Source organism: Andrena cerasifolii, chromosome 7 (assembly GCF_050908995.1).
Source record: "Andrena cerasifolii isolate SP2316 chromosome 7, iyAndCera1_principal, whole genome shotgun sequence".
Taxonomy (NCBI): Eukaryota; Metazoa; Arthropoda; class Insecta; order Hymenoptera; family Andrenidae; genus Andrena; species Andrena cerasifolii.
In genome coordinates, this window is record NC_135124.1 from 2,246,198 (window position 1) to 2,262,531 (window position 16,334).

The 16,334-nt window shown below is 39.3% G+C and overlaps 1 protein-coding gene and 1 long non-coding RNA gene across 7 annotated transcripts in view; one reads left to right on the forward strand and one right to left on the reverse strand.

Moving 5' to 3' along the window:
• Jus (EB domain-containing julius seizure protein) overlaps positions 1 to 16,334 on the forward strand; it is a 163,289-nt gene that overhangs the window by 122,664 nt on the left and 24,291 nt on the right. For all 6 annotated transcript variants that reach the window (XR_013086083.1, XM_076817061.1, XM_076817060.1 and 3 more), the window contains one exon: positions 9,725 to 9,877. Coding sequence is in view for 5 of the 6 variants with exons in the window: in XM_076817061.1 (XP_076673176.1) it covers positions 9,725 to 9,877 (153 nt within the window). In the remaining variant the exon portion in view is untranslated. The remainder of the gene's footprint in view (positions 1 to 9,724; positions 9,878 to 16,334) is intronic.
• LOC143371709 (uncharacterized) lies at positions 6,396 to 7,349 on the reverse strand. Its single transcript, XR_013086110.1, has 3 exons — positions 7,281 to 7,349; positions 6,846 to 6,894; positions 6,396 to 6,455 (listed from the first exon to the last, which is right to left on the reverse strand). It is a non-coding gene; the product is annotated as an uncharacterized LOC143371709 (long non-coding RNA).

Consider the following 16,334-nt stretch of genomic DNA (forward strand, 5'->3'; position numbering starts at 1 on the left):
TATTCTAAATTAAAAATTGATGGTCGGAACTTGAGAAACTGTTTGCAATTAGCACACATTCTTGTACTGAGGAATTGATAAAAATGTTACTCACATATTTTTATACGTCATAGGGAAATAAAAGTTCGATACTCTGAAGCAGAGTTGGGCAAAATGTAATCTAATTAAAAATTACAAATTACGATTAAACTGTAATTGTGCAATTAATTACACATTATTTTCTGTAATTGTTAATTTAGGTAGTTGACCATTTGGTTTTGGCAACTATCTAAATGAAAGATTACTGAAAATAATGTGTAATCAATTGCACAATTACAGTTTAATCGTACTTTCTAATTTGTAATTAGATTACATTTTGCCCAACTCTGCTCTGAATGATATTTAACACTATTCCTACCGACACTTCACGTATACCTATTCCTACTGCGACCGGTCAAATGATGACCGGTCTTTAGCACAACTGATATTTTTTTTTAATATAGAATGAAGATAATAGCCAATTTGACAGTATAAAAATATAGTTTCTTTTATTCAGAAGTATTTCGTGTACATACGTATATTTGAGGAAAAGTCGTGACGTTTAAAGGCGATTCAATTACGTTGTATATAGGAAATTCTAATCGAAATTTTAAAAACGGTCATTTGACCGGTCGTGGTAGGAATAGTGTTAATATTAATTGTGGTTAATGGGGAAATTCAATCATCTAATTGTAAGTGTTGGAGAAGGAAAAAGCACGGTAATGGACACTGCCATCTAGTGGCACCGCTGTGTAAATGCGCGAATGCGTGTGCGGTGCGTGGTTTTGGTTTATGACAAGGCTACTCTGTACGACTAAGTATGTTCATGACAAGACTGACAAGGAGAGTATTTTAGGTGTCCGCCTCGGATCATTTTGATTTTTGGATATGTCATAGAGGACCGAAAAATAAGAAATACGTGTTTTTTTATTTTTCCCTGTTTTCATATTTGGGGGGTGGAAACTGCGTTCAAAGTTAGGGTTGAAAAATCATTTTTGTGGATTTTTGAAAATCTGGTGAGACGATCATATTTCGCATTCAAAGACACAAAATTCGTCCATTGACACTATTCCCCTATCTCTAATAGTTCTCGAGATATTCCACAAAAATGATTTTTCAACCCAAACTTTGAAATCAGTTTTCACCCCCCAAATATGAAAACGGGGAAAAATAAAAAAACACGTATTTCTTATTTTTCGGTCCTCTATAACATGTCTAAAAATCAAAATGATCGGAGGCGGACACCTAAAATACTCTCCTTGTGAGAGTGGCGTGCGTGATTCCTTGTGTATTAATATATTTCAACTTTCTGTATTACTTTTGTACAAGTATCCTTTCCAGAATATACATTTAACCTTAACAGTAAGCAAGTTTAGTCATAGAATTGGAGTATAACCATATTCGCGATATGGAAATTACTTCCATGAGTTTTCCAAGGGACAAATCAATCAGGAAGCTTGCTATAATTCGTGGAACTAATTCGTGCGGAAAAAGGGGAAGAAAAAGTGGCAGGGGTTCATGTACGAATAAACGTGTGGAGGACGTAGAGTCAGCACACGTGAAACTCGCATACTAAATGACTAAACGTACCAGAGTCACGACACTATCACTGTCCCTCAGATATCTCGAACAACGAGAAAGCTGCGTGCAAAGTGTTTTCGCGATATCATCAAGACGCCACGACGACGCCGCGACGCAATAGCGCCGCGCGGCTTCAGCACTAAACGAGAACCCCCACTTGGGATATATTAGTAATACTTCCAGCCATTAATACTCCTTAGAGTAATACCACTTTATTGTTCATTAGGTATTTTTAAGTATTTCTCTACTTAAATCTGTCATCATCATTTAGATTACAAAGGATTAGCTAGCTCTTGTTGTTAGTTGGATAAAGGGGATACGAGCGAAGCAACAAATCTCGCGCAAATATTTCAATCAGCCACGGAAAATAATATATGTTTAAGGTGAATGCCCCAATTTCTGCTCATGTCCCCATTTCTTCTCATCTCGTATTTTTCTTATTATTATAAGCGCCACGTTTGTACTATAGTTACAACAAAATAATTCTAAATTATTTGAACGGGGCTAACCAAAGTGCAGCATAAGCAACGAACAACTTTTAAAATGAGAGGCTCATGATTTTTCGACCGTGTTTTAGCTGGTTGAGCTAAGGAATAGCGTCGCTATTGGTATTCGATAATTGGGCGGAAAATAGTTTTTGCAGTAAAAGTTCTTATTTAATAACAAAAACAGATACCGTATTGTTGTTGTATTTAGATTTTTTATTATTTTTTATTATTTTCAGTAGAAAACAGGTGATTAGGTTTAGGGTCAAGTGAATCACCGACGCGTCCGCATTTCTATATAGAACCTAATGTCGCAGATGATGTAGATAGTCAGCTATGACTTTGCCGGTAAAATTGCGAAATCATTCGGATAATTTTGCGGTCCAAGTCGGCTTTTCGTGCAGTCGACCTCCTTCGTTACAGATAGGGGAAGACGTGACCCGTAACCCGTAACCAGCCGAGATTTTCCCCACTGCAGTTTCCACTCATTCCACTATATAAGCAAAATAAGACCACCCGCGTTGCGGGGATGGGGAATAAGGCGGGACGAGGGCGGACAGTAATGCACCGGTATAATGTTTTAAGTTCTTGAGCCACTTTCAAGAAAATGAAGTCTATGGATTTTTGAAGATACTCTCGACTATTGTATAATTAGTCTTTAATTTAATGATGATCTCTGCTAAACTGCATTTCGATCCACTTTCATTCCCTACGAAGTAAAGCATTTTATTATATCTTCGTTTTAAGGGGTCTTCCTAGTGTGATGGCTGAAAAAATTCAATTCTTCGGGAATTAAAAAAAGAAACCAGTATTGCACGTAGGTATCAATTTGCGCGCATATAAATTCATTCTATCATCTTTTAAGGCTATACAAAAATGTAAGTAAAAGTATTCATTTACGGCGAAATAGGACATCGTGCAGGGAATTATATGCTTCCAGATACCAAACCCAAAGGAAAAGTCCTTTTTTAAATATGTATTTTCAGTGTTTTTGACGTGTCAAGAATGTTTTCCCAAAATTTGGGGCAAAAATTCGCACAAGTATCGAGGTATCAAAATCTATTCAACCGATCTGCATACTTCAAATATGGGAGGGCTATATGTATGGTGGGTAGGTAGGGGAGAATGGGTAATGGCGGTCACTTAAGGATGAACTTCAGTAACATTCAAAATAAGCGAAAATCTTTGAAAATTGGAGGCACCAATCTTTATGCAATAGTAAAACTCTCCGCAAAATTTAAGAAAAATTGATTCGGTAGTTTTCAAATTATTTAACTTTCAATTTAACATGTATTCTTATGGGAAAACGCAATATTGAGAATATAACTACAAAATTAAGAGTGAAATAATAGGCCAAAGTTTTTTAAATCTTGTGTACAGTAAGATCAAACACTGAACAAAATTGTCACAAAAATTCCGGACAATTCATTCGATGGTTTTTGAATAATCGAAAGAAAATGACACGGAAAACTGTTTTTTCTTGGATTGTCAGCTGAGTAACTGTGAAAGTGCGGCAACGCCGCAATCAGCTCTAGAGGCGGGAATATTTGAAACACATTACTGCGTTTTGTTCCATGTTCGTGGCAGTGTCTGCGATTTTTAATGAAAATGCGTAATTATCAGTATACAGACATGTGAATATAATTTTCATATTCATCTTTTGTCAGAAAGTAGAAAATTTCCTTGCAATATATTTAAACCAGATGAAATGGCAATAGTGTATTCGTGGGAAAAATGAAGCACAATTTATTTTTAACACCAGAAAATACTCATTTTAAAAGTGCGTAAAATTTGATCACCTGTCTATATTTAACTTTTTAAATAAGGATTCAAGGGTCTAGGCCTTAGAGAGTTAAACAAAGTTCAACAAATTTTTGAATTATGAATTTTATATGTTAAGCTCGCGAGGACTACCAACTACTGCACGAGAATATTTTCTCATTGAGCTGCGTTGCCACGATCACAAAGAATTTCCGACTCATGAAAATTATGTATACATATATAAATGTTTTATTAATATAATTAAGATATATATGATCAACACTCACCAAATACAACATATTGGCCCACTTTTCACTGCTTTTCATATAAGTAAAAAGGAAAATTATAGTTTGATTATTTAATTTCTAGCAGTTGCATTTCCGGTATATTCCATCAAATAAGTTAATGATAAATCATCAAATATTCAATAAATTGGCAAAATAAGATAAAAAAATAAGTGCGAATTCAAGTGAATTTGCGATAAAAATACACCATTGCCATTTCTGACTGGTTTTCATCGCAGGAAAAAGCATTATTAATATCTTGGAAATGGATTAACTTTTGGCTAAGATTGTCACTGAAGTTCATCCTTAAGCAATAAGTGTAATAAAACCAAGATATAAGGTGCAATATTTTTTTAAAACGAATTTTTTATAAACTCAAACTATCAACCTATTCGTAGGGTACGAAATTAATTAATTTTATATTGATTTACTTAATAAAATTACAAAATACGGAAAAGATGTGTTTGACAGCCATTGCCCACACCTACGGGTAATAGCGGTCACGTTACGGTCTAGGTGCTGGGTTAGGTCTGGGTTAGGTCTGGGTTAGGGATTCCTGGGACCCCAGGGAAGTCCCCGAGTCCTCGGGGAATCGGTGCGGAGTATGCATCAACATCATGCGCGTGAGGGGGGGGCAAGCGGACGAATCGCTAGTTTGCCCCCGCATCAAGTCTTCCTCCTCGGGCGCGCTACTCCGCATCCGAGGACGACCACCGTGGAGTTTTAGTGGGTGCAAGCCCCACATAACCCCTGACCCTCCCCCGAGGGTTAGGGGTATCCGTTAGGGATTTCTCCACGGAAAAAAAAAAAAGGGATTCCTGGGATTTCTGGGCTGGGATTCGTTTTCCACATTTTTCGCATATGTATCCATCCGCCCAGTCCCATCCACAACATTCAGAATGGGCCCAGTGGCCACAAGAGATGCATCGAAACCACATTTCATTATCATGGCCAAACTGATAGCAAATAATACACTTGTACGCTGCTTTTTCAAGCGTTTGGGAAGCCCAATTAGCTTATCTAGTTGTCCTAGGGCGTATTTTTGCCATCTACAGAATAGAATTCCTCTAATGAAGAAAGATATGTTTATTCTGCACTGGGGAATAACGGTAATCACGTTGTAGACGCTAATTTTCAAGCGACCATCATTGCCCGCACACGTTTTTATTGATGAAATTGAAGATTGCATAAATAAATTATATATACTTATATTAAATTTGATTCTAATCATTTGCCTTGATAGTACATCTGTATTTACGTAAAGTTGAAATGTAAAAGAAAACTTCAAAATTAGTATTTATCTCTTACGTTGTGCAAAATATAACATCAACGACCTTTAAAACACAAAAAGGCTTCTTTTCCTTGGTTACTTAGCAAAGATTAAAGCGAGGGCGTTCGACAATATAGCGAATGGTGTCGTGGAACGTAAAGAAAAGAAATTGCACATTTCGGACATGCCGCTTTAAAAATAACAATACTGACCATCATTGCCCGCTGACCGCGATTGCCCCATTCTCCCCTACACCATCACGCGGTTTTTGACGTAGCGGATTTTTCATTTCACTTACCTACAGTTTCTTCTTCATTGCACAAAAAGGACAATGTCTCATATCCGAAATTTGAACTTTTCATTCAAAGCTCTGCCATGTCTTTGAAAATCGACATTTCTTTAAATCGGCCACGTCAGAAACAGCATTTGTTAATATATTTTAAGAAACTAATTTGTTTTGTACATCCTGATGAATCCTATTTAGTCAGGTATGGGCGCCACAATTCACTGCAGCGAACGACGCATATGGAATCAACTCCTATAACTATGTGTATCTTAATATATAAGGCAGAATGTGTTCGTGTATTTGTTTGTCGCCTAAAAACTTTCGAACAGTAAACTCTGGGGTCACGAAATGTGTCCCAGCTCATTACGCTTGGCTATTCCAGATGACTGTGACTATTCCCCCCCCCCCCTAAAAAATCCCCCCTCTCTAGGTGTATGCCCCGTTCATAAACTTGTAATAATGTATAGAAGAATAAAGTTACGCGGGGGAAACAATTACACGTCTCATCGCAGATTTCTTTTGTTTCATTCGACTAAAATTGTAAATGCGATGTTACTGAAAAGGAAGTGTGACCCGAGAAGAATGATTCTAATATATTCTACATATACCTGTCTATGAAAAAATACATTGAAAATATTGGATAAATTTTATTATATCAAATTCGTTTTTTATGTTACGAGCCGGGGCTGCGGCAACGCGAGAGGCCGGCAAGAGGGGTATTTCCCAAGGAATACGGTTTATGAGTTTGTTAGTTAGGGGCGCGGACGAACCTGATGCGAAGTCAGGGAGCCTCTAGGAATGGAGTCAAGCGCGGACGAACCTGACTTTAATAATAAGGGAGCCGCGGGAGGGTGAAACGTCGTGAACGAACCCGATGTGAACTCGGGGAGTCACTAGGATTGTTGTAAGCGAGGACGAACCTGATGCGAAGTGGGGGAGTCACTAGGAAGAAATTCCCAGCAAACTCGACGCGTAGTCGAGGAGCTGCTAGGGGGTTGGATTATTCACAGACGAACCTGATGCGAAATCAGGGAGCCGCTAGGATTGTTGTAAGCGAGGACGAACCTGATGTGAACTCGGGGAGTCACTAGGAAGAAATTCCCAGCAAACTCTACGCGTAGTCGAGGAGCTGCTGGGGGTTGGATTATTCACAGACGAACCTGATGCGAAATCAGGGAGCCGCTAGGATTGTTGTAAGCGAGGACGAACCTGATGCGAAGTGGGGGAGTCACTAGGAAGAAATTCCCAGCAAACTCGACGCGTAGTCGAGGAGCTGCTAGGGGGTTGGATTATTCACAGACGAACCTGATGCGAAATCAGGAGGCGCTAGGATTGTTGTAAGCGAGGACGAACCTGATGTGAACTCGGGGAGTCACTAGGATGAAATTCACAGACGAACTCGACGCTTAGTCGAGGAGCTGCTGGGGGTTGGATTATTCACAGACGAACCTGATGCTAAATCAGGGAGCCGCTAGGATTGTTGTAAGCGAGAACGAACCTGATGCGAAGTGGGGGAATCACTAGGAAGAAATTCACAGACAAACTCGACGCGTAGTCGAGGAGCTGCTGGGGGGTTGGATTATTCACAGACGAACCTGGTGCGAAATCAGGGAGCCGTAGGTGGGTGAGGTTTCGTGGACGAACCCGATGCGAAATCGGGGAGCTACTGGTTTGGTGAAGATTCCTTGTTTTGGTGAGAGCTGCGAACGAACCTGATGCGAAATCAGGGAGTTGCGGGAAATGTTAGTGATGCCTCGTAACTCTTAATTAATGTTTGATACAACTCGAGCGGTAAAGTTGTATGGGTGGGTATGTGCTACTAATATTATAAGGATTGCTGGGTAAAAGATAGTTTTAACGAATTTACTCGATTTACACGTGAACATCATTCGTATATTCAATAATCAGTTATTGTACAAATGTAAGTGTCGCGGTTAATTAATTAAATAAATTGTGTAAGTTACCACTAGTTTGCACGGTGTTGCCGCACTGGCGATGCGGGGCGTAAGAGTGGTTATTTCAATACGCCAAATAGACACAGGCGGATTTAACGGCGGGCGCACCGGGCGCGCCCGGGGCCACGACTTCAGATGGGCCCACAAAAACCAACTTTCCACTTTTTTTTAATGACACCAAATTTGATTTCATATTGTAAGCGGATCGTAAAATTGTAAGCGAGAAAAGTATAAGACTGTGCAACGCTGCGCAATTTTGAAGTAACTATTGCTAAGGAGGGCGACGGAACACCATCTCCAAAATAGCTTTTCCAAGAAGTGGTTAGGCTACGGGACGATCATTTGCGAGATAACCCGGGTAACAGCGATCAGGAGTAGCCGGTCGTTGCCGCGAAGGCAGTTCGGGTACCGAGTCCAAGAAACATAGTTGCGACAAATAAACGTGCCTAATTCTCCTGATACCTTGCATTACACAGTAGACCCCATCATTATTAATTACGCACAGGGCTACTGAAAGAAGCAGGTACTATTTCTCGGAAACAGATTTGCTCCTTACGTTATTATATTATACATATACTTCATTCAAATTTTATTGAAATTAAAACATTATGAGTAAATAATCTGTTTATGTGTTTAAAAATATGGTTAACGTGATTTTATTTTTCCTGTCTTTCCCTTTTTTGTAAGGGGCCCAATATTTTCTTTTGCGCCCTGGGCCTTAACCGACCTTAATCCGCCTCTGCAAATAGCATATAAACCGGACTCTATGAGGTTAGGGTCATTCCGGGAGAGGCGCACCTAGCGGAGAGATGCACCACTTCCTTTTCCGGCCACACTACATAAGTGGCAGCACTGTTTCAACGCTTAAGACGCGTGTTCTTATCTACAAACATAACCTTATTAAGCGAATCACACCGATCGTGCGGTTTAAGTTCATTAAAATTGTAAAAACTTTTCGTTGTGTTGGATTTCAGGCGAAAAATTTGTGTGAACGGTGAGTAAATTGGATTCGTTGCCCGGAGTGCTCAAAATGGTTCCACGAAGCATCTACTATGTATCCTCCCCTCTGTAGTAATATGTGTAGAAGAGAAAAGAAAGAATGAAAGTAGGGAGAAGAGGGTACCAATAAGTAGGTGCATCTCCCCCTCAGGTCTGAGTTTAGATGCACTTTCTCGAAGTTTTTTAGAAAGCGTATTTTAATATTAAAATAATGTTTATATATTTAATATGTTATTTTGTGAAAGAGATTGAAATAAACAATCAAACTACATTTACCTAAATTTTCAGTTGTATTTATTTAAGACTTTATAAGCAATCGAAACAAAGTGGTGCGTCTCCCCCGAAATGACCCTAACTGTGATTCTGACAGGGACTCGAGCCCGATCTTACTAGATTTAACCAACTCTGGACGAGCGAGACTTGACGTGACTCTATGCGTGACTGTATAGCTTTGAACCAAAGAGGGTTGAAACCAAAGGGTTTATATAGTCCCAAAATAGGTGGGGACTCGATAGAAATCTCCATATAAGGAAATCCTAGGCGTCGTCGTCGTGCCACTCCCATGCCCATGGTCGCGATCCAACTGGCCGAGATCATGATGAAAATTCCACATACGTAACATTTGGAAAAATTATATTAAACCTTGCCGCGAAGTCGAGAGTTGTGGTTAGTTAAAGAAGGAACGTACCACCCTTTTTTCAAAACTGATTTTCCCGAAAATACATGATCGTACAAAAAAATAGACTTTCATATATCCGATTTATTTTTCTGAACCATAATCGGTTCCTTAAACGTGCCACTTTATATGCACATGATACGAATTGAAATTTCTAACAATAAGTGATACTTGTCACGTTATTCGTTCCCTACAATTTGTTATCTAACAAATATATGTATACCATTATATACAAAACGAATCTGTAAAATTATTCTGCCTTTTTCCGATCCCAAATTCTACATACAAAAATGTTTAACTCGTCCAACACATATAACCGTTAAACCGCCGACAACTTATGACACGTGAAATTTATAGGAGAAATCTGTTTGACGCATTATGTTAATTCAGATTTTGTTTTTTGTTGCAGATTTGAGTGAACGAGGGCCGAGGAAATTCGGGGACCAGTGCGAGGACGATCGCGAATGTGGTTTCACGGGATCATATTGCGAGCCAAAGAAAAGCAAATGCGCTTGCAGGGAGGAGTTTGAGGCTACGAATCATATCGACAAATGTGGACACCGTAAGTTAGTATATGTTCAAGCGTGCCGGGTGCAAGGTGCCTAAGTAGTAAGTGTTTTAATAACGATGAGTAAAAAATTATTACAACCACAAGAACATTCTCATCAAGGCCAATGTACGGGGTGCCCGCGGGAAGACTGAACAGCTGGATATGTCCTAACGTATTGGAGAAAAAAAAATTATATGGAATTGCCTGGTTTGAGGGGACAAATTTATTAGCCGAGACGATATTTTTTTCGATTATTATTTTAAAAGATACGATGGTCAAGTTCGGTTTTTTAAATGGAACTATTTTTTTCGAGTTCTCTTGGTAGTGCGTTCCAAGACAAATTCAATAACCTATAATGTATACACCTTATTTCCACTGGTTTTCGAGGTATTGCGCTTGCAAATTTACTGATTTTCACTGGAAGAAACCCGCTGGAATAGCTAGCACCAAGGGTGGTCCTGTTCGGGCCACGGGTGGCACGCGTTGGGCATTGCCTGCTGAAAGAGATACCTACCTGCCATAGGTCTACACCAGAAATGGCAGGCCCAAAGGCTGGACAATTCTTTTCCATCGCCAACGCTATAGTCGAATTAACGAAAGAAGGCACCTGGGCGGTCCGTAGGCCGGCGCGCGTGGCTCGGGAGAGACCCAATGCCTGCTCCGTACTTCGTGCGACGTTGCCACGTTGTGTAGCAGATCGGACGTCTCTTTCTATCTTCAAGCGCAACTGTGTCTCTCTCACTCGCTCGATAAAACAGATTCCTTCATCTACAAGTCACTCCACGCCAAATCGATCACATTTTTAGACTTTGATCAGAATGCAATATGTATTTTGTGAATCACGTGAAATTATGGAAAGGTTTGAGTCATTGTTTAACAGGTTTTGAACTTGGTTACAAAATATAGAGTTAATGGAATTCTTCATCGGTTAATAACAGCTCATGCTGACGTTAATTTTCAAAATTTCATTCTCGAAAGCAGAATATTTCATACGTGAAATTTGCAAAATAAAACTTTGGTTATAATTTTAGAAATTACAAAATTAATTTTTCAATATAAAAAAGAGTATTAGAATAGCCCGCACTTTCTAGATTAAAATGAAAAAAAGAATGAATTCAATACGATAAAGAGTTTCCGAGATAAAAATTCAGAAGTACAGCTCGGTTTCATGAAAATAGGCAAAAATTGAACAAATTCAAAAACAGCAAAGTGATGACTGAAATCCCTTCCTACATAATATTTCAGTTTGAACAAAATCCCTGACATCGAGTGCAAAAAGTGATCGATTTGCCGTGGAATGACGCTAAATAGAATAAGAATCCTATGAGCCTGTATTCCTCGACTTGTCCGCCATTCATTCTACATGGCGCGTGCCGCAATAGCCAATAAGATTCGATACTCTGTCAAATCTCTATGGGAAGGACGTTGGGTTCGTCCTCTGGAAGAGGATACCAATATGCTCCCGACAAGGACAACGATTACTCTAGGCCCACAGCTAAGTAGTCGAAAATCATTGGCCAAGGCGTAGGGAGCCGCGTAGGGGAAGCACCAATCGCGAGCCTGGAGTAGCGGCAACGTCGCAAATTCTGGCCCCGGTCCCAAGGTGCCTTCTTTCGTTAATTCGACTATATCATTCGTGACGGAAAAGAATTGTCCAGCCTTTCGGCCTGCCATTCCTGTTGTAGACCTTTGGCAGGTAGGCATCTGTTTTAACAGGCAATGCCCAACGCGTGCCACCCGTAGCCCAAACAGGTCCACCCCCGGTGCTTGCTATTCCAGCGGGTTTTCTTCCAGTGAAAATCAGTAAATTTGCAAGCGCAATATCTCGGAACCCTGTGGAAATAAGGTGTATACATCATAGGTTATTGAATTTGCCTTGGAACGCACTATCAAGTGAACTCGAAACAAAATAGTTCCATTTAAAATACCGAACTTGACCATCGTATCTTTTAAAATAATAATCGAAAAAAGATCGTCTTGGTTAGTAAATTTGCCTCCTCAACCCAGGCAGTTCCATGTAATTTTGTTTTTCTCCAATACGTTAGATATCCAGTTGTTCAGTCTTCCCGCGGACACCCTCTATGTAGTCGTCTTACTTATTTCGAGACGTTTCTGTCTAGTCACGTTCAAGGAATGCAACTTCACCCCTTACCGCAACCGAGTTTTGCGACCAGAATGATACAAAGTCGAAGGGTAGTTGCTTAAAGGTCTGCGCACACATGTCAGGTCCGTGTCCGTACGGTGTCCGTTCCGTGTCCGTGCTGTGTCCCTAATTTCACTGACAACTGTGTAGGAGGCCTGCTCTGGCCCGGTCAGTCCCAATTCAGCCGTTTCTGCAAGCTTGACTATCATTTAGAAGTTCATGAAATAATACATGAAAAGTTCCCTTTTCACGTCTAATGCTTTTGGTGGGGTAAACCCAACGCTTCCTCTTCGCTCGTTTTTTACTACATCTTTTGTGTAAAATCAAAATAGATAACGCTTCTATCTCCACCAAAATGTGTGGGGCACGAGCAGGTATTTTTTATCGAAGAACAAATGATCGACGCGTATCGCGATACGTGTTTCGCTCCGCGCTGTGTGAAAGTGTCCGCTCGTTTCCATGTTTCATCTGTCAACTTCAGACAAAAAGTATCGTGCGGCCGCCGTTTGCGGGGTAGACAAAATCAGTATCGCGATACGAGAATCGTCGTGTGAACGGTTCCTATGGAAGCTATAATGATTAGACTGCGGGAGTTTATGCAAATATACATTTTTATAGAAAAGGACCAAACAAGCGAAACTTTGATAGAAATAGGTTTCATCATTAGAGGGTTTTCAAAATTTTATTATTTTTTTTTAAAAAATGTTATGTTTATTTATTTCTAAAATATTTCGAACTTACATAGCTCGAGCATAGTAGCGGCCATGATATAATATATTCCATTTTCTTACAATCGGGAGATCGTAATTATCGTAATAAATATCATACTTGCAAAAACTTCCGCAGTCTAATAATGATCAATGGAAAATCGGTATACATCATACACGTATCGCCGTGTGAAAGAGCTCTAAGTTTGCACGTCCTGTTGAAACGCACATCCAGCTCCATTTCCCTAACACCCAGCATTCATGCGTCCCGGCGTTAGGAGAGCTGCCAGCGACCGCTGGACAGCAGTGATGCCCGAGCTTCGAGAATTTTGGGATGGTCTCTTTCAAATTAACGTCACAAAGAGCTATACAGAATTTTCCGGCCCGGGTTGAAAAATTTGGGGCCTTTTTCGTATAACTTTTGAACTATAAAAGATATTGGAATGCAATTTGAGAAAAAAATATTCCCTCTTAATGATGGATAATTTAACATCTTTTACATTACTTAATTTTTTCTATCAATTTTTTAACCATAATAGTTGTAAAAAGCTTTTGCAAACTGTTTATTTGATACTGTATTTAATGCTGTTTTTAAAATTCGCGGTGTTGATAAACAATAGGCTAGTTGTTTCTGTATCATTACTTTCAGGAATTGAGAAATTAAATTGTTATTCAACTATGTGTTAGTTTTGCAGACCTCAGAATCTATTGTTCTGGTTTTCTTTTTTATGATTTTATCCTTAATGCAGTGCATACTTAGATCAGACGTAAGGGGTAGCTAATGGGACATGTCTTTGATTGTAGCGGTGTTTAATTTTTTTTCTAGAATTTTTGTGTCTGAATGTTTTAGCTATTCAACGCCACGCCTATACCGGCTCGCGTTAATGTCATTTTTTGGAATGATGCGCCATTATTGTAGCTTTTACACGCAGGTGGCGAAAAATCCCTCCGTACAAGTCGACATTATTTTCAAACCCCATTACAGTAATCTGGGGTGCAAGTGGTAAACCGATCATAAAAGCGGAGCACGCGGCTGGATTACCTGGGCCGCGAAATTCCCAATAGCTCTTTTGCGTCGTTAATTTGTTAGAGACCATCCTAAAATTTTCGGAGCTCGGGCATCACTGCTGTCCATCGGTCGCTGGCAGCTCTCCGAACGCCGGGACGGTGCATGGTTGTAGTGGAATGCGTCCGTGAGGCGCTGTTGCCACGTTACAAGTTCGCGCGAGCGCGGGTTGCAGGATAAAGCGCTGACCCTGTATACCGCGCAAAATTCAAATACAAAACTCTTTTCATTACAATAATTAAAAATGATCAGAATTGTATCATGTTTGGTATCATTTTCATTGCGAAAACTCCAGCAATCCATTGGTGGTACTTGTATGGAGATCTAATATTAATTATAGAAATTCCCATTTTCATTACTGACAATGAGTGGCCTAGTGCTGTCCTTGGCTTTATGACTCTAGGGTCTAGGACCCCCGAAGCCCGTTGTTCGAGAGCTTCGACCCGAGAACCCTTCACGGTCATAAAAAAGGTCGTCCCTTTCACCTTTCCGTGATTTCAGGACTCCGTCAGTCCAAATGCCCGAATATCGTTGGCAACCAAATTTTAGTTTCACCGAACGGATACAGGATCCACAGTGACATCTGCTGACATCCCTGATACGGACAAGTGTGCGCTGCTCCATTGTAAAGCACGCAAATGATATTTTTTAACACTGATACTGACGGCCCGGAACTGACGTGTACGGAGAGACAGTCGAATTTCACGGAACTGACAAGTATGCGCTGCTCCATTCTAAAACAAGCAACCGATACCTTTTACGACCACGGAACTGATATGCGTGCAGACCTTAAAGCTTTCTCTCGCAGACTCTAACAATAAGTAAGACTTCATGCTCTAATTGTTTTCCTGCTGCAGAAATATTACGAGAAATTAAAAGGGAGGAGGAAGGATCCAACAGTCCAAGTTATGCTGCCAGTAGTTGGTAGCTCATAATTCAGCACCGTTCGCAAAGTTACTTTCTTCACGATTACATGCTTAGAAAAATTTGTAAATTTCGTTATACTTACATTTCTTTATTTCACGCACAAATTGCTATAAAAATTCCTGTTCCACGAGAAAACAAATGACTGTCAAGAAACATCCACATTTTGAAACGCAGAGATTAAATCGCATTATTAAATAGCCCTATGGTATTTAAAAGTTTGCATTGCAAAATGTATTTATTTTTTTCGTGTCAATTTTACATTATTCTATGTAACACATACAGTATCCATAATTATTAGAGTATCATCATATTCCGGAATAGGTATAGGTGCCAGTATATCATGGTATACGTATTCTTCAATGATAGGAACAAAGAACACAGTGTCGGAATGCTCCTGTTCGGGGATTCGAGCACGGGCAGTATTACGCCACTCTCCTAATTACAAGCTCGTAATCGATACATTGAGGGTAGTGTGGGTAAATGATCAGTCGATCAGATTTGCCACGCTAACCCTCAATTGTACTCCACACTCCACTGTCCATAAGCATAGAGCGGCTACCCTACTTTCCCACAAATGTCACTATTCGATGCAGCATTCGTCTATAATCTTTCTCCTGGCTATAATTTGCAGCAAATTGCTTTCTATATAGGTATACAAGAAACAGGCAAATTTAAAGTTAGAAGGATCATGAAATTTGCTAGGAAATTTTTAAAGGAATATTAATTAATGAACTGGAAAAGTCTATTCCTCTTTGTACTTCAGATTCAATCGTAAGATACAGAGGGGTGGCCAAATTATTATACTCAAAACATTTTCGTCAAAATCTGTGAAAGTTGTGACTGTAATTAAAGTAACAATGCACGAATGTTGTTGTTTTTTTTTCATTTGTGGATTAGCTACAACATCTGGCAACATTGTGAGTAATTTTTCAACATATAAATCTTATTTGTTTTCAAAAGAGCGGGGATAAAATTATTACAATTAAGACAAAAATAATAGAGAATATCATCGGAGTATGGCAGAATATTCCAAAACTGCAGGAAGTAGCCACAGAATGCATTGAAAGCATGCCACGCCGAATCCAAGCAGTCATAAAAGCTAAAGGCGGAGTCACCAAATATTGAGTAGTTATTATATAAATAGTTGAGTAGTCTTAAATATGTATGCTAGTGTTAAAAAATAATATTATAACATTAAAAACGAGACATCTATTTTATTGCATCGCTTAAACTTACAAAATCTCAAAGCTTTTTGTTTGAGTATAATAATTTGGCCACCCACTATAACGTAAACAAAGTACACAGGGTTCAGTGGACATTTTCCAGTAAAGTCTCTAAAATCAGATGGAAATGACAGAAGATTATCAATGAGAAAATAACGACGGGGCATGACCATTACAATTACTGAATCCTATGTCTATCAGATTGTCCGGAAATGAGTTTAATAGAAAAATTAGAGCTGAATTTAAAGTGTAAAAAAGAATTATAAGAAATTTTATAAACATAGGATCAAAATACTGGCTAAAAAATTCCGCAGTTCTGTTGAGTAAACCTAATGGGTAGGTATCAATATAATTTATCAAAACGGATGAAATCGAGATGAAGTTACTGTGATGACAAGTAATT